General features: G+C 43.8%; 1 protein-coding gene across 2 annotated transcripts in view; it reads right to left on the bottom strand.

Moving 5' to 3' along the window:
• GPD1L (glycerol-3-phosphate dehydrogenase 1 like) overlaps positions 1-27,613 on the bottom strand; it is a 61,324-nt gene that overhangs the window by 20,486 nt on the left and 13,225 nt on the right. For both annotated transcript variants that reach the window (XM_047739023.1, XM_047739032.1), the window contains exons 2-4: positions 26,974-27,151; positions 16,214-16,354; positions 14,292-14,430 (exon numbers count right to left, since the gene is read on the bottom strand). In XM_047739023.1, coding sequence (XP_047594979.1) covers positions 14,292-14,430; positions 16,214-16,354; positions 26,974-27,151 — 458 coding nt within the window. The remainder of the gene's footprint in view (positions 1-14,291; positions 14,431-16,213; positions 16,355-26,973; positions 27,152-27,613) is intronic.

Here is a 27,613-nt window from a genome sequence, read left to right as displayed (position 1 = left end):
CCACACGTCTCTGTGCATTACAATCACCTGGGGATCTTTAACTACACCAACGCCCCCGCCACATCCCAGGCCAATTAAATCAGTCTCCCGTGGTGGAACCCGAATCAGTGGCTTTTCGAGCTCCCCAGCTGACTCCCGAGAACAAGTTTGCAAACTCTGATTTCACCTATTGCGGGTTCAGCTTCCTCAGGAGTGAAACGCTATAGCAGCCTCAGGACTGTTGTGGGGTTCAGGAAGCAGGTGTGCAAGAGCCTATTAGAGTGCATGGAGGTCCCACAGAATAACGATGGGGAGAGCGGACACCTGCTTATGACTGATGTTTGCCATTTGCAGACCTAGGGGGCCCCAGAGAGGTTTACCGACGTGCCCAGGATCAACCTGCTCATAGGAGGCAGAGCCCAATTCTAACCCAGGTGCTTTGGCTCCGGGGCCCATGTTCTGTCTCTCTATGCTATGCTTCCTCCTGGGGGTGGGGCAGAGGGGGAGCGAGAGAAACCAGCAAAACCCAAGTAAACGTCACACAGCTGCATTCTTCCAGTGAAGAAGACAAAGGTAATTGTCCACCACTACGATTCCATCCCTAAGTAATATAATGTGAAAATAATCCAGGGGAGAGCGGGAGATGGATGACGGATATCTGGGGCTCAGGACACTGTTCTACCTCTCCTTTTGCTTTCTTTAAGGAAACTGTCCATAATAAAATGTTTCAAATCTCTACACCCAATCCTTAGAAACACATTTCCTATTCTACAAGTACTGCTTGTAGTAGAACTCCTATTCTATAAGCACTGCTTATTTAGTAGAGTTCTCCAAATATTAGAACTGTGTCTGTTTGAGCCAACTGTCCTCTTCCTTTTTCAAACAGTCCGCCAGACCATGTGGGTGACTGTGCAACCCTGTTTCGTCACCTGGGTTGGGTAAATCAACCCCCAGCCTCCACATCATGACATCATTACTGCCCTTCTCCTCCATCCCTCACCACGGGTCACTGCTCAGTGCCTCCAACACAAAGGACGATCCGGAGCTCCACAGACAAGCCCCTCGCTGAGGTCACTAATCCAGCTGTCTGCAGCTAGGCTTGAGCTGCTGCTGTGAGCGGACAGGCAACACAGGCAGGAAGAAGGGCACTCTCCATCTGCCACCGAGACAGGTGGGGTCGGTCTCCCAGGTCCTCTGCAGCTGCAAATTACAGTGTCCCTGACAGAGGTGGGCTTGATTGACTGCGATCTCACTTTTTCTCATTTGTACTTTAAAAAAATGATTATTTTAAGTCACAGGAAAGCACTCACTGTATTATTACTAATCATAAGTAGTGAGGAGGGAAGCAGGGACCCAGGCCATCTGGTCTAGAACGGGTAATGCCCAACAGCCACGGGGAAAGGCTGCCCCAAACCCATTATGAACCAAACAGGGACTGTCCCTTCTGTTTCATGCCAAGTTTTAGAGATAATCAACCTATGTAATATGACACCTTCAAACCTTCCATTGTGTGTGTGTGATTCCATATTTGTGTGTGTGATTCCATATTTGTGTGTGTGCTCGGAAGCTCCACAGGGAGCTTATTTATCCTCGACACTTAGCAGATGCTGGATATGTAAACAGGCTTTGAAAAGTATTTGTGAGGTGACAGTGAAAGTTGCCAGTTCTTGAAGTCAGTCCCAAGAATGAAGGAACTCTCACCGCAAGGGGGCACCACAGTTCACCATGCCAGTTAGAATTTTTACAAGTGTCTGAAAAACAAGGCTGTTCTTCCTCCACAAAAGACTCCAGTGGGCTGAAACTCCTGAACCTACCGTAATTAAGAATGAGTTGGTTGCTAACGTCATCAAGAAAGGAGATCTGGATTAACCACAGCGCCATTATCGAATGCAGGAAATTTAATGTTGGTACAATTATCTAATATACAATTCACATTCTAATCTTTCCTATTAGTACAATGCTGTCTTTCATGGCAACCTTCCCTCCCCCAACCCAGGATCCTACTGCATTTGGCAGGCACGTCTCTGGAGTCTTCTTTAATCTGGGACACTCCTTAACCTTTCGCTGTCTTTCATGACATTGGCATTTTTTAAGAGTGCAAGCCAGTTGTTTTATAACATTATTTATCTTATTTCCTCATGGTTATTTCCTCATGGTTAAGTTCAGGTTCTAGAAGACAATTTAGAAACTATCACCTTTGGGTTTTAGTTTCCTTTCAATATTTTACTTAATTTAATTCAGGTCACTGTTGCCAAGAGTGACCTGTTGCCAATCTAGAGAGAAGGCAGTGGACTCATTGGATAAACAGAAGCCAGAGGGAAAGAGAAATAATTTCCGTGCGTCTTTACAAAACAAAAGAGCCTAATATGCCCCACTAAATGTTTTCCTACAATGAACACGGCTTACAGGTACATAAAAATTCTAGCCAGAATCTATGGGTAGACACAGGTTTCAATCAAGGATTTGAGATGGGATCTCAGCCCTACAGAATGATTAGGGCAACCAGCCATTTCCAACCAACTGCCAAGACTGATTGCCAATTTATTACTGGCAAAATAGGACTGAGTTGGAACAACTAGTTAATTTTTTTTAATAAAAGTGATTATGTAATTTCACAGGCTACATAAGAATCACAGCTGGCTAAAAGAATTAACTGTGCGAGAATATAACCTATATATAGGCAGGTATACATACAATCCTCCCCTCCCCCGAAGAATACTTAGAAACTGCTAACAGGGATTCCCTTTGGGAAGAGAGAAGGAAATTACAAATTTTTTTTTTTAAAGGATGCTATTGCAATTATGTAGGAACATTATGTTTTCAGTCTGGGGAATGGATGTGGAAATTTGATGTGTTTTCCTCTTTTTTATAGAACAATTCCTATGACAAGAACAGATCACATTTTCCCTTACTTCTTACTGTTCAAAATGTTGGCACAGAAAATGAGTTAAGAAATTTAATGCTTCTTTATAATAAGAGGGGCTGGCCATTTAATTGAGGCTTTAGGATTTTATTTTTTTAAGATTTTATTTATTTGACAGATCACAAGCAGGCAGAACAGCAGGCAGAGAGAGGGGGGAAGCAGGCTTCCTGCTGAGCAGAGAGCCTGATGCTGCCAGACTCCATCCCAGGACCCTGAGATCATGACCTGAGCCGAAGAGGCTTAATCCACTGAACCACCCAGGTGCCCCAAGGCTGGAGGATGTTTACACAACAGACCTATTCTTGGCTATTTTGTACTGTATCAGACTATATCTGTTTCAAAGTGACTAATCTCATGATTTTATATAAATGGCTCCAATCTGCTAAACAATTTGCTGAATAAATGAGATCAGCCAGCAAAGTTCACAATGTCTTCAGTAAGGCAGGGTTAGGTGGAGAGCAGACCCAAGACTATTCCCTTCTGCCTCTGTGATTTTTTTTTTTTTTTAAGATTTTGTTTATTTATCTGACAGAGATCACAAGTAGGCAGAGAGGGAAGAGAGAGAGGGGGAAGCAGGCTCCCCACTGAGCAGGGAGCCCGATGTGGGGCTCAATCCCAGGACCCTGAGATCATGACCTGAGCCAAAGGCAGGGGCTTAACCCTCTGAGCCACCCAGGCACCCCTGGCTGTGTGATCCTGTGAAGTAACTCATTCTTCATCTGTAAAGCAATGGATGGTCTGGGTGATACCAGAGGTTCCGGTTCCTTTCTGCTCTGCTGGTCTGTGATTTTCTGGAATCCCTATGATCTCTATGTGAACAAAATGAGCCCCCTTCCATGCTGAGGAGCTCCAGAGGTGGGACCTGAAATTGGATAAGCCCTTGTCCCTTTATCTTCACAGGAATGAACCCAAGTCAACATCGAGTTAGGAACCAACTGAAAAGGACACTATTATATGGTACCTAGAGAGCAAGAGCTTGAAGTCAGTCCTGAATCCAAATCCTGGGTAAATCACTATTAACTCCCTGAATCTCGAGTTTCTTAGTAGACACCTTAAGATTTGCTGTGGGTTTTTGTTTTTAACTTTTTAAAAAGTTTTAGGTTAAGGTATCTTAGTGGATACCTTAAGATTTGCTGTGGATTTTGTTTTTAGCTTTTTAAGAAGTTTTAATTCCAGTTAGTTAACATAGTTTTATATTTAGTTTCATGTATACAATATAGTGATTCAACACTTCTATACATCACCCCGTGCTCATCACAACAAGTACTCTCCTTAATCTCTATCATCTATTTACCCATCCCCCCACCCCACACCTCTCCTTTGGTAACCGTCAGTTTGTCCTCTATAATTAAAGAGTCTGATTCTTGACTTCTCTCTTATTTTTTCCCTTTGCTTGTTTTTTGTTTCTTGAATTCCAGATGAGTGAAATCATATGGTATTGTCCTCCTCTTATTTCACTTAGCATTATACTTTCTAGTTCCCTCCATCCATGTTGCTGCAAATGACAAGAGTTCGTTCTTTTTTATGGCTGAGTAATATTCCACTATACATATGCACCACATCTTTGTCCATTCATCAATCAATGGACACTTGGGTTGCTTCTCTATCTTGCCTATTATAAACAATGCTGCCATAAACATAGGGGTGCATGTATACCTTTGAATTAGTGTTCTTATATTTCGGGGGTAAATATCCAGGCATGTGATTGCTGGACTGTAGGGTAGTTCTATTTTTAATTTCTTTTTAAAATTTATTTATTTTAGAGAGGAGGGGGAGGAGTAGAGGGGGAGAGAATCTCAAGCAGATCCCACCAGCTCAGCATGGAGCCAAATGCGGGGCTCAATCTCACAACCCTGAAATTGTAACTTGAGCCAGAACCAAAAGCCAGGCGTTTGACCGAGCCACCCAGGCACCCTGTATTTTTAACTTTTTGAGGAACCTCCATACTCTTTTCCACAGTGGCTGAACTGGTTTTCATTCCCACCAACAATGCAAGACGTTTCCCCTTTCTCTACATCCTTGCCAACACCTATTGTTTCTTGTGTTGTTGATTTTAGCCCTCCTGACAGGTGTGAGGTGGTATCTCATTGTAGTTTTGATTTGCATTTCCCTGATAAGTGATATTGGGCACCTTTTCATGGGTCTGTTGGCCATCTGGATGTCTTCTTTGGAGAAATGTCTGTTCAAGTCTTCTGCCCATTTTCTCATTGGATTATTTGGGTTTTGGATGTTGAGTTCCGTAAGTTCTTTATGTATTTTGGATACTAACTCTTTACCTGATATGTCATCTGCAAGTATCTTCTCCCATTCTGTAGGTTGCCTTTTTATTTAGCTGACTATTCCCCTCGCTGTGCAGAAGGTTTTATTTTGATGTAGTCCCAATAGTTTATTTTTCCTTTTGTTTTCCCTACCTCAGGAGACATATCTAGAAAGAAGTTACTGTCTGTGCTCTCTTCGATTTTTATGATTTTTATTATTTTTATGGTTTCAGGTCTCACATTTAGGTCTTTAACTCATCTGAATTGATTTTTGTATATGGTGTAAGAAAGTGGTCCAGCTTCATTCTTTTGCAGGTTGCTCTCAAATTTTCCCAAAACTTTTTGCCAAAGAGACTTTCCCCCTGCTTTGTTAAAGATTACTTGGCCATATAATGGTGGGCTTATTTTGGGATTTTCTATTCTATGGCATTGATCTGTGTGTCTACTTTTGTATTAATACCATACTGTTTTGATTATTACTGCTCTGTAATATAACTTGGAAGTCTGGAATTGTGATGCCTCCAGCTTTGCCTTTCTTTTTTAAGATTGTTTCAACTGTTAAGAATCTTCTGTGATTCTGTACAAATTTTAGGATTGTTTGTTCTAGTTCTGTGAAAAATGCTGTTGGTATTTTGACAGAGACCCCATTAAACATGTAGATTGCTTTAGGTAGTATAGACATTTTAACAGTATTTGCTCATCTAATCTTTGAGCATAGAATGCTTTTCCATTTCTTTGTGTCATCTTCAATTTCTTTCACCAGTATCATAATAGTTTTCAGAATATAGGTTTTTCACCTCTCTGGTTAGGTTTACTCCTAGGTATCTTATTTTTAGTGCAACTACAAACGGGATTGCTTTCTTCATTTCTCTACTATTTCATTATTCATGTATAGAAATGCAACAGATTTGTGTACACTGATACTATATTCTCCAACTTTACTGAGTTTATTTACCAGTTCTAGCAGTTTTTTGGTGAAGTTTTTCAGTTTGTTTCTTTTAAGATTTTATCTATTTATTTGAGAGATTGACAGTGAGAGCATGAGAGGGGGGAAGGTCAGAGGGAGAAGGAGACTCCCTGCAGAGCTGGGAGCCGGATGCGGGACTCATTCCCAGGACTCTGGGACCATGACCTGAGCTGAAGGCAGCCGCCCAACTAACTGAGCCTTTTTCAGGTTTTCTATAGACAGTATCATGTCATCTGCAAATTGTCAAAGTTTTACTTCTTCTTTACCAATTTGGATTCCTTTTATTCTTTTTGTTGTCTGCTGTGGCTAGGGCTTCCAATACTATGTTGAACAACAGTGGTGAGAGTGGACACCCCTGTCTAGTCCCTGATCTTAGAGGAAAAGCTCTCAATTTTTCCCCATTGAGGATGATGTTAGTTGTAGGTTTTTAGTATATGGCCTTTATTATGTTGAGGCATACTCCCACTAAACCTACTTTGTGAGGGTTTTTATCATGAACAGATAGATGTTGTGCTTTGTTGAATGCTTTTTTTTTTTTTTTGCATCTACTGAAATGATAATATGGCTCTTATCATTTCTCTTATTGGTATGATCACATCGATTGATTTGCAAAAACTGAACCACCCTTGCAACCCAGGAATAAATCCCACCTGATCGTGATGAATAATTTGTTTAATGTACTGTTGAATTTGGTTTGCTAGTACTTTGTTGGGAATTTTTGCTTCTGTGTTCATCAGGGATACTGGCCTGTAGTTCTCTTCTTTAGTGGTATCTTTGTCTGGTTTTGCTATCAGAGTAGTAGCAGCCTCATAGAATGAATCTGGAAATTTTCCTTCCTCTTCTATTTTTTTTGGAATAGGTTGAGAAGACTATGTATCAACTCGTCTTTTTAAAAATAATTAATTAATTAATTAGTTTGATAGTCAGAGAGCACAAGTAGGCAGAGAGCCAGGCAGAGAGAGGGGGGAAGCAGGCTCCCCACTGAGCAGACAGCCCGATGTGGGGCTTGATCCCAGGACCCTGGGATCACGACCCAAGCCGAAGGCAGAGGCTTTAACCCACTAAGCCACCTAGGTGCAGGTGCCTCTGTATCAACTCGTCTTTAAATGAAGCCATCTCAGGGGTGCCTGGGTGGCTCAGGTGGTTAAGTGTCTTGCCTTCAGCTCAGGTCATAACCCCAGGGTCCTGGGATCGAGTCCCATTATCAGGCTCCCTGCTGAGCAGGGAGTCTGCTTCTCTGTCTGCCTCTGCTGATCCCCCTGCTTGTGTGCTCCCTCTCAAAGAAATGAGTTAAATTTTTTTAAATAAATTTTTTAAAAAAGTAATAATAATTTAAAAAAAAATGAAGCCATCTTGTCCTGAACTTTTGGAGTTTGGATTTTTTTGATTACCATTTCTTTCTTTGCTGGTTATGGGTCTGTTCACGTTTTCTCCTTATTATTCCTGTTTCAGTTTTTTTTTTTTTTTAAGATTTTATTTATTTATTTGACAGAGAGAAATCACAAGTAGGCAGAGAGGCAGATAGAGAGAGAGGAGGAAGCAGGCTCCCTGCTGAGCAGAAAGCCCGATGTGGGGCTCGAACCCAGGACCTGGGATCATGACCTGAGCTGAAGGCAGCGGCTTAACCCACTGAGCCACCCAGGCGCCCCCCTGTTTCAGTTTTGATATTTCATAGGTTTCTAGGAATTTATCCATTTCTTCCAGGTTGTTGGTCTATAGTTTTTCATAATATTCTCTCCAAATTGTTTGCATTTCTGTGCTGCTGCTGCTATTTTTCCTCTCTCATTTAAAATTTTGTGTCCTTCTTTTTTCTTGGTAAGTCTGGCTAGAGATTTATCAATTTTATTTTTTCCCCCTCAAAGAAATAGCTTCTGGTTTCATTGATCTGTTCTATCATTTTAGTTTCTATATCATTTATATCTGCTCTAATCTTTATTATTTCCTTTGTTCTGCTGTTTTTAGGTTTTGTTGGTTTTTCTTTTTCTAGTTCCTTTAGGTGTAAGGTTAAGTTGTTTATTAGAGACTTTTTTTGCTTCATTGGGTAGGCCTGTATTGCTATTTATCTCCCTTTTAGGATAGGACTCTTTTTGCTACATCCCAAAGGTTCTAAACCTTTATGTTTTCATTTTCATTTGTTTCCATTTATCTTTTTATTTCTTATTTGATTTCCTGGTGGACCCATTCATTATTTAGTAGCATATTATTTAACCTCTATGTATTTTGGTCTTTCCATATTTTTTCTTGTGGTTGATTCCTAGTTTCATAAGGTTGTGGTCAGAAAAGATACATGGTTATGACTTCAATCTTCTTCTATTTGTTGAGGCCTGTTCTGTGGGCTAATATGTGATGTATTCTAGAGAATGTTCCATGTGTACTTGAAAAGAATGTGTATTTTGATGTTTTAGGATGGAAATGTTCTCAATATACCGGTTAAATCCATCTGTTCCAGTGTCATTCAAAGCCATTGTTTCCTTGTTGCTTTTCTGTTTAGATGATCTGTCCACTGATGCAAGTGGGTGTGTTACAGTCCCCTACTATTACTGTATTATTACTAATTAGTTCCTTTGTGATTGTTATTAACGGTTTTATATATTTGGGTGCGTAAGTAATTACAATTGTTGTATCTTCTTGTTGGATCATCCCCTTTAAGATTATATAGTATCCTTCTTTGTCTCTTGTTACACTCTTTTGTTTTAAAGTCTACTTTGTCTGATATTAAGTACTGTTACTCCGGCTTTCTTTTGACAACCATCTGCAGGATACATGATTCTCCATCCCCTCACTTTCCATCTGCAGGTGTCTTTAAGTATAAAATGAGTCTTTTGGAGGCAGCATATAGATGGGTCTTTTTTTATTTTTTATTTTTTTATTTTTTTTTTTTTTTGAGATTTTATTTATTTATTTGACAGAGATCACAAGTAGGCAGAGAGGCAGGCAGAGAGTGAGAGAGGAGGAAGCAGGCTCCCTGCCGAGCAGAGAGCCTGATGTGGGGCTCGATCCCAGGACCCTGGGATCATGACCTGAGCCGAAAGCAGAGGCTTTAACCCACTGAGCCACCCAGGCGCCCCAGATGGGTCTTTTTTTAAAATCCATTCTGATACCCTGTGACTTTTGATTGGAGCATTTAGTCCATTTACATTTAAAGTAATTATAGTTATGTATTTATTACCATTTTATTACTTGTTTTGTGGTTATATATGAAGATTTTCTCTGATCCTTTATTGTCTTTCTCTTTCATATTTTTGCTGATTTTCCTTAGTGATATATTTATATTTCTCTTTATTTTTTGCATATTTATTAGTGGTTTTTGATATATGGTTATCATTAGGTTTGTATATAGCCTCTTCTGCATATAGCGGTCTATATTCGGTTGATAGTTGTTTAAGTTTGAATACATTCTTTTCTCCTCTTCTCCCTGTTTTAGGAATGTGCTGTGTCTTATATCCTTTCTTTTCTTGAGTTGCTTGACTAATTTTTTTTTACAGAAATACTCATTTTTTCCAGCATTGTGTTTCCTACCTTTATACAGTCACCTCTGGTCTCTCTTTTCTACTCAAAGGGTCCCCTTTAAAATTTCTTGCAGAGCTGGTTTAGTGATCATGAACTCCTTTAGTTTTAGTTTTGTCTGTCTGGGAAACTGTTTCTCTCTCCTTCTATTCTGAATGACAGCCTTGCTGGATAGAGTATTCTTGGCCTCAGATTTTTCCCATTCAGCACTTTGAATATATCATGCTACTCCCTTCTGGCTTGCCAAGTTTCTGTTGAAGAGTTTTCTGTTACCCTTATGGGTTTTCCCTTTTAAGTGTCGTCGTCTCTTCTTCTTCTTCTTTTTAAGATTTTATTTATTTGCGATAGTGAGAGAGAACATGAGACAGGAGGAGGTCAGAGGGAGAAGCAGACTCCCCACAGAGCTGGGAGCCTGATGCAGGATTCAATCCCAGGACTTCGGGATCATGACCTGAGCTGAAGGCAGTTGCTTAACCAACTGAGCCACCCAGGTGCCCAAGTTACTTCTTTTATCTTGCTGCTTTTAAGATTTCTTTTTACCACTTTATTTTGCAAATTTAATTGCAGTATGTTCCGGTGTGGGTCTGCTTTTGTTGATTTTTTAAAGGTTTTTTGTTTTTGTTTTTTTTTTTTTTTGACATAGAGAGAGATCACAAGTAGGCTGAGAGGCAGGCAGAGAGGGAGGGGGAAGCAGGCTCCCGGCCAAGCAGAGAGCCCTATGCGGGGCTTGATCCCAGAACCCTAAGATCATCACCCAAGCCGAAGACAGAGGCTTTAACCCACTGAGCCACCCAGGTGCCCCTGCTTTTGTTGATTTTTTAAAAAAAGATTTATTTATTTTAGAGAGAGAGGAGAGCAAGTGGGCAGGGGGAGGGGCACAGGGAAAAGGAGAGAGAGAATCTCAAGCACATTGCACACTCAGTGCAGAGCCAGATGCAGGGCTTGATCTCATGACCCTGATATCATAACCTGAGCCAAAACCAAGAGTCAGACACTTAACTGACTGCCACCCAGGGTCCCCTGCTTTTCTTAATTTTGATGGAATTCTCAGTGCCTCCTGGAGCTGGGTATCTGTTTCCTTCCCCAGATTAAGGAAGTTTTTAGCTATTATTTCTTCAAATACATTTTCTGCCCCCTTTTCACTCTCTTCTTCTGAGACTCCTGTAATACAAATGTTACTACATTTGATGGAGTCCCTGAGTTCCCTCAGTCTATTCTCATTTTGCTAATTCTTTTCTCTCTCTTTTGTTCAGCTTGAACACTTTCCATTTCTCAGTCTTCCAGGTCACTAATTCCTTCCTCTGTTTCTTCCATTACACTGCTCATTCCATCAGGCATGTTTCTCATTTCATTTCTTGAGCCCTTCATCTCTGCTCCATTATTCCTTATCACTGCATTAAGCATCTCTCTCACGTCTTCCACTCTTCTCAAGTCCAGTGAGTATCCTTATGATCACTGCTTTAAATTCTCTATCAGACAAGTTACTTGTACTATTTTGCTTAGATCTCTGGCTATGCCTTGTCCTGTTCTTTCATTTGGGATAAATTTCTGTCTCCTCATTTTGTCTGCCTCTCTGTGTCTGTCTCTGCGAGTGAAGAAAACTGCATCTTCTCATTTAGTGATGTTATGCAGAGGTCCTGGAGTCCCTGCTGTGCACGTGCCCTGTTCCCCAGAACCTGGCACTTCAAAAGAGCATCCTGTGTGTGTTGCTTAGGTCCTGCTATCATGTCTGAGTCACTTTTCCTTCCAGTGAGGACGTTGGCACTGATTCTCTGCCTGCTGTGGGCTGTGCTCTCTGTGGTGTTCATGGGACGCAGGCAGATCTGCTCTGAGAGGACGTAACCACTGGGGAAGTTGGGAGCGAAGTGGTGGTGTTAGAAAAATTTGTGTTGGGCCTCTAGTCCTATGCTGGATCTCTTAAAGTGCCACTGTGGCTGGAAAGCTGCGTGGCTGGGGTCATGAGGCTGGGCAAAATGTGCAATGCTGGCTGGGTGCTACGCAAGGAGACAGTTGTGCACCTGGTGACTGGGCAGGGCATGGAAACAGCTTTAATAAAATCTGCCCTGAACACTGGGTGGAGGCTACAAAATATTTGTGTAGCCCTGCCTTCCATAGGTGGCTCTGTATTTATGTTGGGGGATGGAGGTGGAAAATGGTGCCTGGCAGTTCCCTCATTTTCGGAGAAGTCCCCCAACATGCTCCAAAATCAGTATGAACAGATCTGTCTCCCATTGGTAACCAACATTGTATAAACTGCTATTTTTATGTTGCCTCTCTGCTCAGGCTGCTGTCTCTTTAAGGGTAGCAACCCAGTCATCACTTGCCCTCCAGGCTCGCCCAGTACAGAGTCAGCTGACCTCCAAAGCTCCAGGTTCCAATTCCCACTTATTTTACAGACTCATGGAATTCAGACCCTCTCTTTCTTAAAGCCAAATGTTTGGGGATTAGTGTTCCCATGGGAGCTCCCTGGTAGAACAGCTCATTTCTCTGCCCTCTCCATGCACACAGCTCCCTCCCTCCTGTGGGCAGCCTCCCTCCACCTTTCTGACCTTCCTCACTTGTCAGATGCAACTTCTTCTCTGTATTAGCCGAGAGAAGTTCGTTCTGCCCATCTCTGGATCCCTCTCTGGTTTATTGACTTGGATGTGGATGATTATCTGTTTGTACCTGTGAGACGGGGTGAGCTCCCATTCCTCCTGCTCTACCATCTTCCCAAGCTCGAGAAATCACAATCTTAATTCTAACGACACGCTTTCTCATACTGTTTGAATTTTCTTACCTCTGTCTATATATGTCATTTTTATAAATATCAACCTGGGTTGACTATAGTCCATTTTGTTTTCTTCATTGTATTATTAGCAACACCTCTATTCTCCATAGATAGCAGTTCTCAAAAAAAAAAAGGAAGTTTTAAGTGCACAGATATATGGGATTACTGATGGAATACTATCCCACTGTGAAAATGTATGTAAATTGTCTGTTATATATTAAACAAATAAAGCAATTATAAAGCAGTATATAACTTAACTATAAACAAATTAATAGTTTACAGACACAAGAACAATGGAAATTAAATGCAAGAAATGGTTTTCTTTTGATCATACCTATTTTCCACATATCAATCAATTAAAAGTAAAAGAGAAATAAGCAAGGGGGCGCCTGGTGGCTCAGTGGGTGGCTCAGTGGGTGGCTCAGTGGGTTAGGCCACTGCCTTTGGCTCAGGTCATGATCCTGGAGTCCCAGGATCGAGTCCCGCATCGGGCTCCCAGCTCTGCGGGGAGTCTACTTCTCCCTTGGACCTTCTCCCCTCTCATCTCTCTCTCTCTCAAATAAATAAAATCTTAAAAAAAAAAAAAAGAGAGAGAGAGAGAAATAAGCAAAAGAAGTAAAACCGTCCTAACTTGTAGGCATTTAGAAAAATCCAGAGCTACCGGGGCTCAGTCAATTAAGCATCTGCCTTTGGCTCAGGTCATGATCTCAGGATCCTGGGATCCAGCCCTATGTTGGGCTCCCTGCTCAGCAGGGAGTCTCCTTCTCCCTCTCATTCGCCCTCTGGGCTCACTCACTCTCTCTCAAATAAATAAATAAATAGTTAAAAAAAAAAAAAAAAGAATCAGGAGCTACTTTTTCCCCTGCATTCGATCTTCTCAAAAGAGCCTGACCTCTCTCAGGGCCTCCCTTTACAAAGCTGCAGGGAGAAATCATTCACATTGCTGGTATGTTTGACAAAGGTGGAAGGAAGTTCTGGAGTGGTAAATAAACTCAAATCTTTCCAAGCATCTGCAAATATAGCAATATTATTTTCTATCAGTCTTTTTTTTTTTTTAAGATTTTATTTTTTTGACAGACAGAGATCATAAGTAGGCAGAGAAGCAGGCAGAGAGAGGAGGAAGCAGGCTCCCCACTGAGCAGAGAGCCCGATGTGGGGCTCGATCCCAGGACCCTGGGATCATGACCTGAGCCTAAGGCAGAGGCTTTAACCCACTGAGCCACCCAGGCGTCCCTCTATCAGTCTTTCATATGCTACACGAGAATTCCACAACCCTTTTTAAAAGAAGCAGAAATTTTCACAACACCAATGTTGTGTAAGAGTAGAAAGAGCTTTCTAATTTAGGAAACAAGATGGCCAAGTTCATGCCTGGGTTCTAAACTAGCTATGTAACCTTGGGGCAGGTAACTTGTTCACAGAGTTTTAGATAACTCACCTGAAACAGGGCTCATTCCCATCAATTTTTATCGTTCCAATGTGTAGTATATGTGCTGCCAAAGCTTTCAATGGCACTGGAATCCAATGAGGATCAGATACTGGCATTTGTGAGTTAAAAAAAAAAAAAAAAGATCTGGGTTTTCTAAGGCCAGGGGAGCCCCTCCATGGATGTTATCACCCGCTTCTCAGTATAAGCAACCCTGAATTTTTGTGTTTAACCTTGTTAACTCACTATCTGATCAGGGGAGGTCCAAATGGCCTCCTGGCCTTTACTTCCATTCTGGAAGCTGTTGAAGCACTTCAGTTCCACAGGAGGACCTCCTTTACATTAAATCCCCATACCGCTGAATATCCACATGAGAAGAGTCCAATAAATACCAGAAATCGCAAATGTACATTTTAAAACACCGTATCCGGGCTCCCCAGGCCTCCCCACCCAGGGAACCTCACCGATGGTGGTCTCACAAAACTTCTCTGAAGCCACCTCACTGGCAATGTTGGCTCCCATGAGCACGCTGACGTCAATGCCCATCTTCTCCCGGATGATGTCGGAAATGAGCTTCAGCCCCTCAGGACCCTCGTCTATGCCCTGTTAAGGATGTGGACAAGTTAGAGGAAAACAAACCAAATGAAAAAGGCATGACATGGTCGCTCTGTTACTAATGCAGGTACAGGCACCCAGCGGGATACACAACTTGAAAAATAGCTCTTCCAAGGGTAACATACATACCGTGTCTGTGTAACAACAAAAGGGGGGAGAAAATGAACATGTAACCACCCAGAACATGGCCTGTACCACTGAAGTCCCGTGTGTTCCTCCCCTAGTCCATACTCCTTCTCACTGCTGGTCCCCACCCCCACCAGGGTGAACCACTACCCAAGGCTGTACACATTGTTCCCTTCTCTTCTTGACCAAGTTTTGCCACATAAGGCTATATTCCTAATAATCTGTTACACCGTAATGCCTGCTTCTGAAAGTCTGTAAGTGCAACTGTACCATTCCCCCATGAGGTACCACTTGGTGCTCTACTATCATTTTGCAGACTCACCTATGTGGCTGCATGAATGTTCTGGTATGTTCCTATTTACCACCATGTAGTATTCCAAAATTAAAAGTCCACTATTTATTTATCCATTGTATTTATAACTAGCGTGTGAGTTGTTCAAGTCTGCTTCCATAAATACTCATCTGTGAACCGCTTGAGAGAACAAAGTCTCTCCACAGGGTTCTTAACCTTTTTTATGATGTGGCCTTCACTTCTGGCAGTCTGGTGAAGTTTTATGGACTCACTCTCAGAATTTCATATGCATAAAGCAAAATGATGAGATGACCCAGGAAGCCAATTATACTGAAACACAGTTATCAAAATGTTCTTAAAAAAAGAAATCACACAGATCTATGACAAGTCATAAATGCGCTGTTTTATTAATGCAATTAGAAAAAGAGGATTTGGCAGGTTTACCAATGACCACAATTTCAAGGTCATGATCAGCGTAAATGCTACCTTGAGATACCTGGAGGCGTTATAAAGTGGAAGGAACCTGGGATTTCTGTCGACAACAGAGCCACAGGTTCTGCTAATGTTATAGTTACTGCAAGTCTGGCCTATGGCTGGCATTTGAAAATGCTCATTTCAGTTAGAAGTTAAAATGAACAAAAATGTAATTTTTCTCCCCCACATTTAAGCCAGGAACTTCCTGAATTCTGTCTAGGGACGCGTGGGGGTAGTCTATGAACTTCTGGTTAAAAACTCCCTTTCGGGGGCGCCTGGGTGGCTCAGTGGATTAAGCTGCTGCCTTCGGCTCAGGTCATGATCTCAGGTTCCTGGGATGAAGCCCCGCATCTGCCTCAGCATCCCTGCTGAGCAGAGAGCCTGCTTCCCCCCTCTCTCTGCCTGACTCTCTGCCTACTTGTGATCTCTGTCAAATAAATAAATAAAATCTAAAAAAAAAAACAAAAAAAACCTCCCTTTCGAGCATGTACCCAGGAGTGGAAACGAACGAGGATGCATTTCCCGGCAACACAAACCACCAGTGATTCCCAGGACGCAGGCTGAGACCCGTGTCCTAGACAGGTTCTTCCTGACAGCAAGGTTCACCCAGAGAAGCCCATCCTCACATCACTGCCAAGGCTAAAACCCTCTGTGATAGAAAGCAGCCCTTGCCTAAAGTTGAGCTTAGGGAAGCTCCTGGTATGTGTCATCAATTACCTTCTAGGAATCTTTAAAAAAAAAAAACAAACCAGAAAACAAAAAGTGCCATCGCCTCCCTTTCAGCTCCTACTTCCAACAAACAGGAGTGAGAGGAAATAAAATTTCCCTATAACTGAAGTCTAGCAATGCTTTTTCTGCCTGGGGTCAGGGGCCAGTTACCTTGATGAGGGTGATGCCCAGTGCTTCCTTGGGCACTCTCCCGGTGATCTCGTCACAGATTCTGTGAATGAACTGGTGGGGAATGACAAACACTAGCAGGTCTGCGTCCTGCACCGCCTCGCTGAGGTTTGGGACAGCGACCTGCATGACAAGGAAGAGGAAACGGTTACTCGTATGCCCAAATATGCCTCTCTGGATGATTTCAATCAATGACCATTTATAGATGCCTACTGTGTGCAGAGCACTGGGCAGCGGACAGGAAAGGCAAGTGTGCCGTGTGCTCGGCCTTACCCTTCAGGACACATGTGAAGCTAGAAGGTCCTGTCTATTGCTTCCCAGCTGGGCAAGTAACTTCGCTTCTCCATGCCTGTTTCCCTACTTGGAAAAAGCAATTGTAATACTGTGTGGGTTGTTCTGTGCTGCTCTCCCAAACTCCCAATCCACTTTCTGCCCTTCTCTTCCCTGCTGTGTTCCCGGGGGAGCTGCTTTCCTGGACTGTTTTCCCTAGGGGCCCTGGCTCTCTAAAGCCTGCCAGTTGGGACTCAGCCGAAGTGGGACACTGCTAGGAGATCCAGGGTGGGAGGGGAGACAGGTCAGCGTATTTCTCACCCTCCAGGGGTCATTCTGGCCCAGGCTCACAGGGGTGCTGGCTCGGCTTCGTTCCACGGTTATAACCTCCTCACAGGCAGCCTTTCTTCTAGGGTCTCTCAGCTCTGGTCAGGCTGCTTTGGTGACACAGGTCTGTCCCCTTACCCTTTCCGGGAGGTTAAGATTTCCTGCTGTTGCTAAACTCTGGTTACTCCAGGAAGTCCTTCTGGCTCCCACCACTCTGCCCATACCTCTGTCAACAGCCACATGCTAAACTCTGCTGGGTAACGCACTGGGAGAGCGCTCTCATGAGAGTAAGTGATACAGATCGTGTTTTGCACCTGGTATGCACTTAATACGTCGGCGCTTATGGCGGTTTCTTTCCTTCAGATAAATATGAAAACGGGTTTTAGAATTTAGCACGGGCAGAGAAATGCACACACATCTGCAGGCAGAGGTGGGGGGGCATGTGGTCTCTCACAGAGATTGTTTATTGTTGTCCAATGTCCGTTCTCCCCTTCCTCCTTAGCACAAGAAGCCACCGTGTGGAGCTCATAAACTCCTGGAAGGAAGGCTAGTTCCTCAGCCCCCCTTGCAGCTAGGTGCCCCAAGTGATTAAGTTCTGACCAGCAGGGTGTCCACGGAAGTGCTGTGTGTGACTTCCAGGAAATGCCCTCTGAGGCCTTTCCTCTTCCTTTTGCCAGAGAAAATTGAAGAATGACTGGAGTTCAGACAGTCATCTTGGACTATGAGGAGGGAACCAAATGCCGAGATGACAGAACAGTAGGATAAAAAGAGTCCCTGGCACCATTAACACATCACTTATACCATAAACGTCTTTTACAGAAGAGAAGAAAAAGCAAACGTTTAGGTCACTGCTATGACAGATTTTCTGTCATATATACCTGAACCGAACTCTAACTGAGCTTCTTTGAAAGCCTTCCTGGTTCCCCAAATGAAGGGACTGGAGGAAGATTCTTTCCTGAGGAGGCACTGCTATGTGCCACGGGAACATCATTCAGGATGGCTAAGCCTCCTAGGAAAGCTAGTTTGGGCATTTGATGGTGTTGGGTCCCCAATGTTGGATCCCCCAATAACGGGTCCATGATTAAAGGAGCGAGACTGATACAAAGCAAAGGTCAAGCAAATCTTTATTGCCCCCTAAGCATTAAGAATCAAACCAACCCGTCCCGGCCACGCCTCTTACAAGAGAGCACAACCCCTCCCTGCCTCCCAGACTAACTTTTATAGAGCAAAGGCCATGTGGTTGGGCCTGGCCACACACAGGTGGCGAATGAGATTGTTAACACACAGAGAAAGCTGCACAGTCATGCTAGGTCACACACAAATTGAATTACAATTTACCCTATAGTAGACATCTGAACTAGCCTATCACCTTGGTTAGAATTGGCACCCAAGGGGCACCCAAAGGGAGAGGCCCATATTCCTTGGTAGCTAGGGAGACAGTATGCGGCTTTACTGATTGGAAGTCTCCACCTGACCAGACTCACCCCTGCATTCAGGCTGTTATCTCTACCTGACCTGACCTGCCCTTGTATTTGGGCTTTGTTACCTGGGACTGGTTTCCCAGACTTGCTTTTAAGTAAGTTCCCCTGGGGGGAGGGGGCAGGGTCAATTTATGTTTTAGTGCATAAACAGCAAAATGGCAGTCCAACCTGGGTGGGGCCGCTCTGGCTGAATAGGCCCTTACAATGGAGACTGCCTACTTCTCACCAAAATTCCTTCTCGCCTTCTTTTATAATCACAGAGCAGAAGGCCAATCACTGGTCACCTGCTAGGGACCGCATTTCCTAGCAGCCCCTGCAGTGACATGGGCCATGGACCAAGTTCTCATCAACACAGCGTGAGGGGGAGGTGCAGAGCACTCATGGCACAGAACCCCTAAAACAGCTGCTTCCTCTACACTTTCTCTCCCCACTTTGTTGTTGAAACTCGTGACAACCCAGACCTAAGAGATGACACAGGACATGAGGAAGAAAGATGGGACCAAGAGTTAACAGTGTGAAGCAAAGCCCTAGACCACTATTATGTGAGAGGGAATGAAATCCTTTTGTTCTTTAAGTCAAGCAATTATTATGTCTCTCCTTTTATCTTAGTCTATTCTCTTAATACATGTGCTAATAAGCATTACTCCCTCCCTCAAAGAATCCCCCAGGGAAATCTTCAACCCCTTACCCCTTTGGTTGGTATGGAAGACTTCTATAATTTACCACCCAGCCTGGATTCTCCTTTCTGGCAAAAGTGCCCCCGAAATTTCATTTCAGAAGTTACTGCTTCCCCATGTCAACCATGTACTGTGCGTGGAGCCTCTGGGCACATAAAACAACGAGAGCCAAGATGACGTTTGCTTCCTTACTCTTCTCCAGTAGCTACAAGAGTCTTTCCTTGAACAGGATGGGATGACACTGTGAGGTCTGGAACAGCTGCAACCCTTTTACAAATGTGAGGGGGAGAACCTAGTCTGGTCAAGGGGCTCCCTTGTGAAATGATGCCAACTTTGTGGAAGGCAGAGCAGAAAAACCGAGGAAAACACAGGGCCTCGTGAACCTGAACCTCATTTAAGCCATTAGTTCAGGCTGTGCCTGAACCCAGCTCTACCTGGATTTTTAGTCCTATGAACCAAATCATCCCTTATCTTAGATTAAGTTGGTTTGAATGGCAGCATAGTCATCCCCCATACAGATCATAACCCAAAGTTTACTGGCACTTCTCTTAGTCACATTCCCCAGAGCAGGGGAGAAGCTGTCTTCCTCTTCAGAGGGGCTTCTCTGGATTAGCAGTCTAGGCTGAGTCACCAAAAATCTATCTGCCTATTAGTTCCCTCACATTTGGAGATTCTACATCCCCAGAAGAGCAATTTCTTATCCTATTCCCTTAGCCTCCTGACTCCAATTCCCAACTGCTTTGTCCTTTACTAGCAAAGCCCTCTATGTTCTTAGGGTATCTGCCTATATAGTCCCATCCAATCCCCTCCCAGCCTCTGTAAAAAACTGACCCTCACTCCACCATGGGCAACTAGCCCTACTTAGGTGGGGATCTCTGCTCTGTACACTGACACAGAGCCGGATGGCCTGAATTTTAGTTAAAATATTTTTTCTTCTCTAGACCTCTTGTTCCTTTTCCTCACCATCCATCCCCAACACACATGCACACACGGAGGCATCTCCCTTTCCGCCCTTTTGGGACATTTCCCAAAATGGTGAAATAGGAAAGACACCAGAACTGAAGAGCATGGAAAAGATGTATGTTTGAGTCCTGTATCTGCAAATGACCAGCTGTGTGACCTTGGACAAAAGACGTATCTTCACTGACCTCACTCACCCCATGTACAGAAGGGTATAAAAGTAATTTTCCTACCCAGCTACGTCACAGAGCACTTTCAGGTTAAGCAATATGCATGAAAGTGCTTCAAAATTATACAAAACAAATGAAAGAGATCACACATCAGAAAAATCTACTTGCTTTCTATAAATTCTTACCATTGAAGGAGTCTGCCCATCCCTATGTCCCATTTTTTTAAAAAACACACAAGGAAGCTGCCCTCTGGTCTCGATTTCCTCCTGTCCCTTCCATTTCCTTCTTCAACAAATCAAAGAACCTGCCGCTGGTTGGGAAGGTGACGGCTCTCCAGGATGGGATGAGCAGGGGCTCACGGTACACAGAGATGTCCTTCCGCTCTCCTTGGTGGAGTGCTGAGGGTTTAACCCACAGAACCAAGTGCGACACGAGCTGCATTTCTATTGCGTGCATGGTCCATTCACAGAACACTTCCTCCCACACAGTAACAACCGAGCTCTCCACAGCTAAGCCAGTAACTGGATACCCTATTTCCGAATAGAACCTTTAGCTAAGTCTTTGCCTATCTTTTACTCCGAACAAAACCAAGACACTGTTTTACAAATGCTGACCTATTTCACACACTTCCTGTCAAAATCTTTCTGAGGATGTCCACCATGAAAGAACCTGAAATCCGCTGGGAAAGACAACTGAGAACAAAAAGGCTTGCCTTCATAGGCAAGGATGATGAATAATGGAGTCAGAACCAAGGCACCATGGTTGGTCCTCTTCATGTTCAGACTTCCAGGACTCCAGGGCTCTTGGTCCACGTTTATACACACACACACACACACACACACACACACACAATAATTTAAAACAGAGCTGGAAAATCTATGTGGAGAAGCCTAAAGGTTCTTTCCCATCCCCCCAGCTCAAGTTATGACTGGAGACTATCTGCACACCTTGACCTTGCTCTATCACCAGTTGGCTAACTGGACACCCACAGGCCACTTGCCTACATTCTCCAAGGAATTAGTATTTAGATGAAAGACAATGGCATGTGAGGAACACACACAGCAAAGCAGAGGTTCAAAAATACTATGGTGCCCTCCCGGTCTTCTGGTCTTAATATCGGCCAAGACCATAGGTGAAATGTATATTCTTTGGCTCCATATTCAGAAAAATGATCCTCAAGCACAGACCATCTTATCTGATGAGTCTTCTGTAAACATGCCAGCAGTGAGGTTGCTGCGAGAGAAACACAGCTGTCTGCCACCCGGAGCCCCCTAGACTACACCAGTAATACAGACTGATGAGGTAGACCAGTGGGCCCAAAGTGTGGTTCCTGAACAACAGCATCACCATCACCCGGGGAACCTGTTAAAGATGCCCATGTATGGGCCTCATCTGAGACCCGGTGAGTGAAAAACCCTCGGGTGGACACAGCAATCCCTGTTAAGCTCTCCAAGCGATTCCGAGGAACATTTACATTGGAGAAGCAACGGTGACAAAGACTCCACTAAAAAAACCAGAAAGCTATACCCAGGGAGGAAGGAGTTAACACTGAGGCTCCTACTGACCTGATATTCTCATTCTGAAAAAGGCTGCAGCCAAAATTAATGGTTGTTATCGCAGCCCTATTACCCAAAAGTAAGGGGCCATTTTTTTTTTTTTAATTGTCTCGGCCTAACCTTATATCGCATAGGATATCACTTAAAGCACAGAAACAAAACTCTTCACTCTGCTTTTTCTTCCTCACCATGCCCACTGTCCCTGGCACTCCCTCAGACCCCCCAAAATCACTATTCTAGGTGTGGAGGAAACATCAGCCAATGCAGGCCTATGCAAGAAACCAAATCCAAAGAGTAAGAAAGGAAAATATACAAATTCTATTTCAAACTTAGGAGCTTTCCTGCTTCAAAGGATTAACATTAAGAAAGCAAAAACTTGAAGCAGAAAACACTTCTGAATTCTTTATCTGGGAAAATGGACTTGTATCTAATATATATTAAGAATTTTTTTTTTTTTTTTAAAGATTCTTATTTATTTATTTGACAGACAGATATCACAAGTCGGCAGAGAGGCAGGCAGGGTCAGGGGGTGGGGGAGCAGGCTCCCTGCTGAGCAGAGAGCCTGATACGGGGCTTGATCCCATGACCCTGGAATCATGACCTGAGCAGATGCTTTAGCCCACTGAGCCACCCAGGCGCCCCTATATTAAAAATTCTAGGGGCACCAGACTGGCTCAGTAGGAATAGTATATGAGTCTTATCTCGGGGTCATGGGTTCAAGCCCTATGCTGAGCATAGAGATTACTTAAAAATAAAAATTTTTGAGAAAGAAAAAAAGAATTCTTACCACTCATTAATAAAAAGACAACCCAATTTTTTAAATGGACAAATACTGTGAATACACATTTCTCTGAGGAAGATATACAAAGGTCCAATGAGCAAATGAAAAAATGCTCAACATGGTTAGCCATGAGGCACATGAAAACCAAAATCACAATCAAATACCACTTCCTACCCACTAGGATGGGTAGGATCAAAAAGCTGGATAATGACAAAGGTGTTCACAAAGCTATGGAGCATGTTGGAACCCCCACACACTGCTGAAGCAGGCTGTACAATGGTGCAGTCATCTTGGAAAATACCCTGGCAGTTCCTCGAAGAGTTCAACAGCTATCATATGATCCAGCAATTGGTACTCCTAGGTACCCGCTCAAAAGAATTGAAAACACGTTTGCACAGAACACTATACAAGTGTTCACAGCTGTATTAATCCCAAGAGCTGAAAAGCGCAAACCACCCAGATGTCCATCAATGGACAAGTGGATAAAATACAGTGTGGTACATCCGTGAAACAGAATCTTACTCAGCCATGGAAGGGAATGCAGTACTGACACAGACTACAACATGGATGGAACCTTGAAACACGATCTTAAATCAAAGAAGCCAGACACAGAAAACTATTGGATGGTGCGATTTATATGAAATGTCCAGACAGGCAAGTCTATTGAAACAGAAAGACCAGTGGTTACTTGGGACTGGGACAGGGGATAGGAGGAAATAGGAAGTGACACCTACATGGGGTAGGGTTTCTTTTTGGGCTGATGAAAATATTCTAAAATTGATGGTGGTAATGTCTGCACAACTCTGAGTATACTCAAAACCACTGACCTGTACACTTAAATGGGCAAATTGTATGATCTGTGAATCATACCTCAGTGAAGTTGTTTTTAAAAAGGTACGGCTAAGGCTTAGAAAGCAAGATGAGAAGCAATGACAACAGTACTTCATTGAAGATGCTGTCATCGTAAATCCTGGTGCCAGAGGGCAAAGGAGCGCTCTACCTGGATGAGACGGAGGACAGGATCCACAATTTTATATCCGACAGTGGCAAGAAACGGGAAGCGTTCTTTTCACTCAGTTTCAGATAAAAACTGCAAACCCAGACTGTCCCAGCTCTTAGTGAACAGGTGATGACATGGTGACAAGAGGTCACCTGTTACAAGAGGTTGGGGGTGAGAGTGGGGAGGGTCATGTGATGAGGATGGGCGTGAAGGCCAGTGGGAAACAGTGTGGGGACCCCCAAGCAAGAAGGACTCCCAGTCTCACGTGAGCACGCTGATTGACAGACCTCATAATTAACCATCTTTCACGATGGTAAGGGTCTTATCTAACACTAGTTGATTTTTTTAAAGGATCAAATGAGATAGCTGAAAAACTGAAATAAACATATAAAACAAAACAAAAAAGGGGCTCCTGGGTGGCTCAGTGGGTTAAAGCCTCTGCCTTCGGCTCAGGTCATGATCCCGGGGTCCTGGGATCGAGTCCTGCATCGGGCTCTCTGCTCAGTGGGGAACCTACTTCCTCCTCTCTTTCTCTCTGCTGCCTCTCTGCCTACTTGTGATCTCTGTCAAATAAATAAATAAATAAAATCTTAAAACAAAAACAAAACCCCAACTTAAAAAAAAAAATTGCTTCACAGCAAACTATGTGGAACACCTCATTTATTCCCCACAAAATGCCTAAGGGTAATACGGCATGAGGAACAACCCGTCCGTCTGACCCAGGCACTGACTCCCAGGGCGTCCCCCACCACTACACTTCACCATCACTCCACTTTATTATTATCTAAGTGCCATTAGAAACTATAAAAAATATAGAGGGAAAAAACCACCTGTGTACATTCCACCAGGCTTAAGAAATAGAACTTTCTAACACCCTGGGTGTCTCCAGCCAAGCACTGGCAAGCATGTGGAACAATGTGACCCCTCAGTCGAGCTGGGGGAACAGAGACTGGTAGGACCACTTTGGAATCCAGTGGTATGACGTAGTGACACTACGGCTGTGCGTTCCCGGTGACTCTGCAATTCCATCCCCTGGGAACATGGTCCACAATGGCAAATAGCTGGAAACTGCACAAATGTCCACTCCAGAGAATGGACACATTGACTTTCGTGAACCAAAAGGCTTCAGGCATCAACAGGGTCCCAGGAGTAGATGGTTCCTCCTTTTTCTCCTCCTTCTGTCCACATCCGCAGGCAGGGGGCAGACTCAGTAACTGTGGGGACTGGGCTCTGCGTGGCAATGGCTGTTGGCTCCTCTAGGTCAGTTCTTTCCCTGCCTCCTTCCCTCCTGGATTCCTTGCTCCCGGCACAAGCTTCAGCTTCACAGAACCACTTGGCAGGTTCCCTCCCCCCATTCGCCTTGAGCACTGCACCAGGAGCCATGGAAGAACCAAAAATCAGAAAGTCAGGTTCACACTGTTGGGGCAGGTGGGGATGAACATCTAGGTACATAAGGGACTGGCACAAAGCAGAGTGGAAGGAACGTACTAACAAAGCATGTGGTTTATGGAAGGGAAGCAGCCGACAATTCCAACAACAATGAGAAGTGAAATGCAGGAACTTCCTACTCCAAGCATGGGTCAGAGATGACCCCAGAAGCCTCCCACTGCAGTAGGAACAGCCACTCCCTTTGTTCTTCCCCTCTGATATTTGGACAACTCAACTTCTAAGCTCAGAACCATAGGGATCCTTTCTCTCCCCACCAACAATGCCGAGAATGACTGTGCAGAAATGCTGCCTGACCCCCAGTATAGGGACACAGAGGAGAAAGTGATCATTGTCTAGAAGACAATGGATTCCATGGGATGAGTCTACCAGGAATCAAATTTAAAGCCCTGCCTCTAGCTATGTGACCCTGCGCCAATTCCATTAACTTCTCTTGAGCATCCTTCCCTACACATCCTTCCTAAGCATCCTTCCCTACAAAATCAGAACCACCCTCATAACAGGAAAACCAGTAGTATCAACCTAAGAGGGTTACTGAGAGCATTACCCGAGGCATGATATGCGAGCTACTTGGCACACTGCTTGACACTAATGAACACTGTAACCAAAAACCAAAGAGCAACCTCCAGCAAGCAAGGTCTTTGCAAATCCGGACTTCCTGGTGTTTGTCAGTTTACAAGTCCATCTCTCCTGCTGGCCTCCTTGAAGGAAGCGACGTCATCCTATTCCTCTTCTTGTTTCTACCAACAGTGTGCTCAAAGCACTGTACATGCTCACGAAGGCCGATGAGTGAATATATGCAGAGATGACTACTTCATGAACGAAGAAGACGAGCTTGTCTGGTTAACCAGGGCAGCAGGCAGGGAATCAGAGCACAATGGTCTGGTCTTCAGACTATTACAGAAAGCCAGCAAGGGGTGAAATCTGGCAATAGACGTTCCAATTCCACTGAGACAAACAGGCATGGTCACTCTTGTTCTTCTTGCCCATCTCTCCCCCCACCCACCTCCCGCAAGTCACCGGAACAAGGCCAGGCAATTACCTGTACTTTTCCCTCTCAGACCTAATAGGCCTAAATTTTAAACTGTCAGTCTTCCGACCTTCTATTCTCTTCAATCTCCTTCTGTAATTTAGGCCTTGACCCTGATTTTAAATCACAGACCAGTGCATTAGCTGTCCTCATGTGCAGACCAAAGTCCATGCACTTAGAAAGGGACTATTAGGACTGGGGGTCTCAAGCAGCTGAAGGCAAGGTTGTGAGTTCCAGCTCTGATGGGACCAGCACCTTGAATGCCAAGAAATTTGCATGCTGTGGGATGAATTGTGTGCCACGCACCCTCCACTCCAAATTCATAAGCTGATATCCTAACCCTAGTACCTTGGAATAAGACTATTATTTGGAGACAGGGTCTTTACAGAGGTAATTGCATTAAAATGAGGACATCAGGGTGGGCCCTAATTCAACAGGATTCCTCTCCTAAGAGCAGACTGGGGCACCTGGGTGGCTCACTGAGTTAAGCATCTGCCTTCAGCACAGGTCATCATTTCTGTGTAATGGGACCGAGCCCCGAGTCTGGCTCCCTGCTTAGCGGGGAGTCTACTTCTCCCTCTGCCCCTCCCCCAACTCCTACATGCACGGTCTCTCTCAAATGAGTAAATCTATATACATGTATGTATTTTTTTAAAAAAGGAAGAGTAGGGCACGCAGAAGAAAGACACAGGAGTGTGAGGACACAGGAAGAAGACAACCATCTACAAGAGAGAGCCTCAGAAGAAACCAAACCTGTTGACACCCTCATCTTGGACCTGAAGCTTCCAGAACTGTGAGAAAACAAATCTCTGTTATTTAAGCCACCTATTCTATCATAATTTGTTATGGCAGCCCTAGCAAAATAATACAAAGCCCATTTTCAGAGTCAGGAAAACCAAAACCAACCAAGCAAACTAGCTGGTAGCAGAAAGGGACAAAGGAAGAGGGAAGTAGCTTTCCCATTTCCCCAAGCCCCATGTGCTAACTCGGCCAAGCGTTAACTTTCAGAATTAACCAGAAGTACTTTCCATCCCAAAGTCTTACCACATTTTCTGGCAGCTTGTGTCCAGGGAGATATTTTACATTTTCATGGTCATTATTTATGATGTCTGTCAGTTTTCTCCCATTAACTGTTTCTTCAAAGACCCACATCTTAACAGTGGAGGCAAACTTCTTAAGTTTCTTGACATTATTACCAATTATTTTTGCAACAGCTGAACCCCTATGAAAGAAACAACGGAAAAGAAGAAAAAAATTAAACTCACTTGGGCAGAAAAGCATTCAACTCTAATTCAGAAGAAACAAGTGCTGATTCTGATTCAAGCACTGGGTTTGTAATTCAGATGGGAAGTCGTTATCAGCCACAGGCCATTTGAAAGCTTAGTCGTTTTCACCTGGAAAGAACACCCCCCACCCCCCGCCCTGCCCTGCCGTGATCAGGATTTTGGTACAAGGTCAAAAACACCACCTTTGGAAACTAGTAAGCATCAACCTATCCTGGAAGAGAGTACCCCAGGCAGAAAAGAAACCCACCTCAGAGATATAAAACATGAAAGTAATACTTGGCGGGTCCTCTTAAGACTCCGAGGCAACCAGGCTATATTTCAAATCCATCACAGAGATTAAAATGTAGCTACCATAGGATAAACTGTGTTCCAGTGAACTGCAACAGAGCTGCATTCGT

Source organism: Lutra lutra, chromosome 1 (genome assembly GCF_902655055.1).
Source record: "Lutra lutra chromosome 1, mLutLut1.2, whole genome shotgun sequence".
NCBI lineage: Eukaryota > Metazoa > Chordata > Mammalia > Carnivora > Mustelidae > Lutra > Lutra lutra.
The sequence above is the reverse complement of the archived record's forward strand: the minus strand, read 5'-3'. Positions and strand labels throughout refer to the sequence as shown.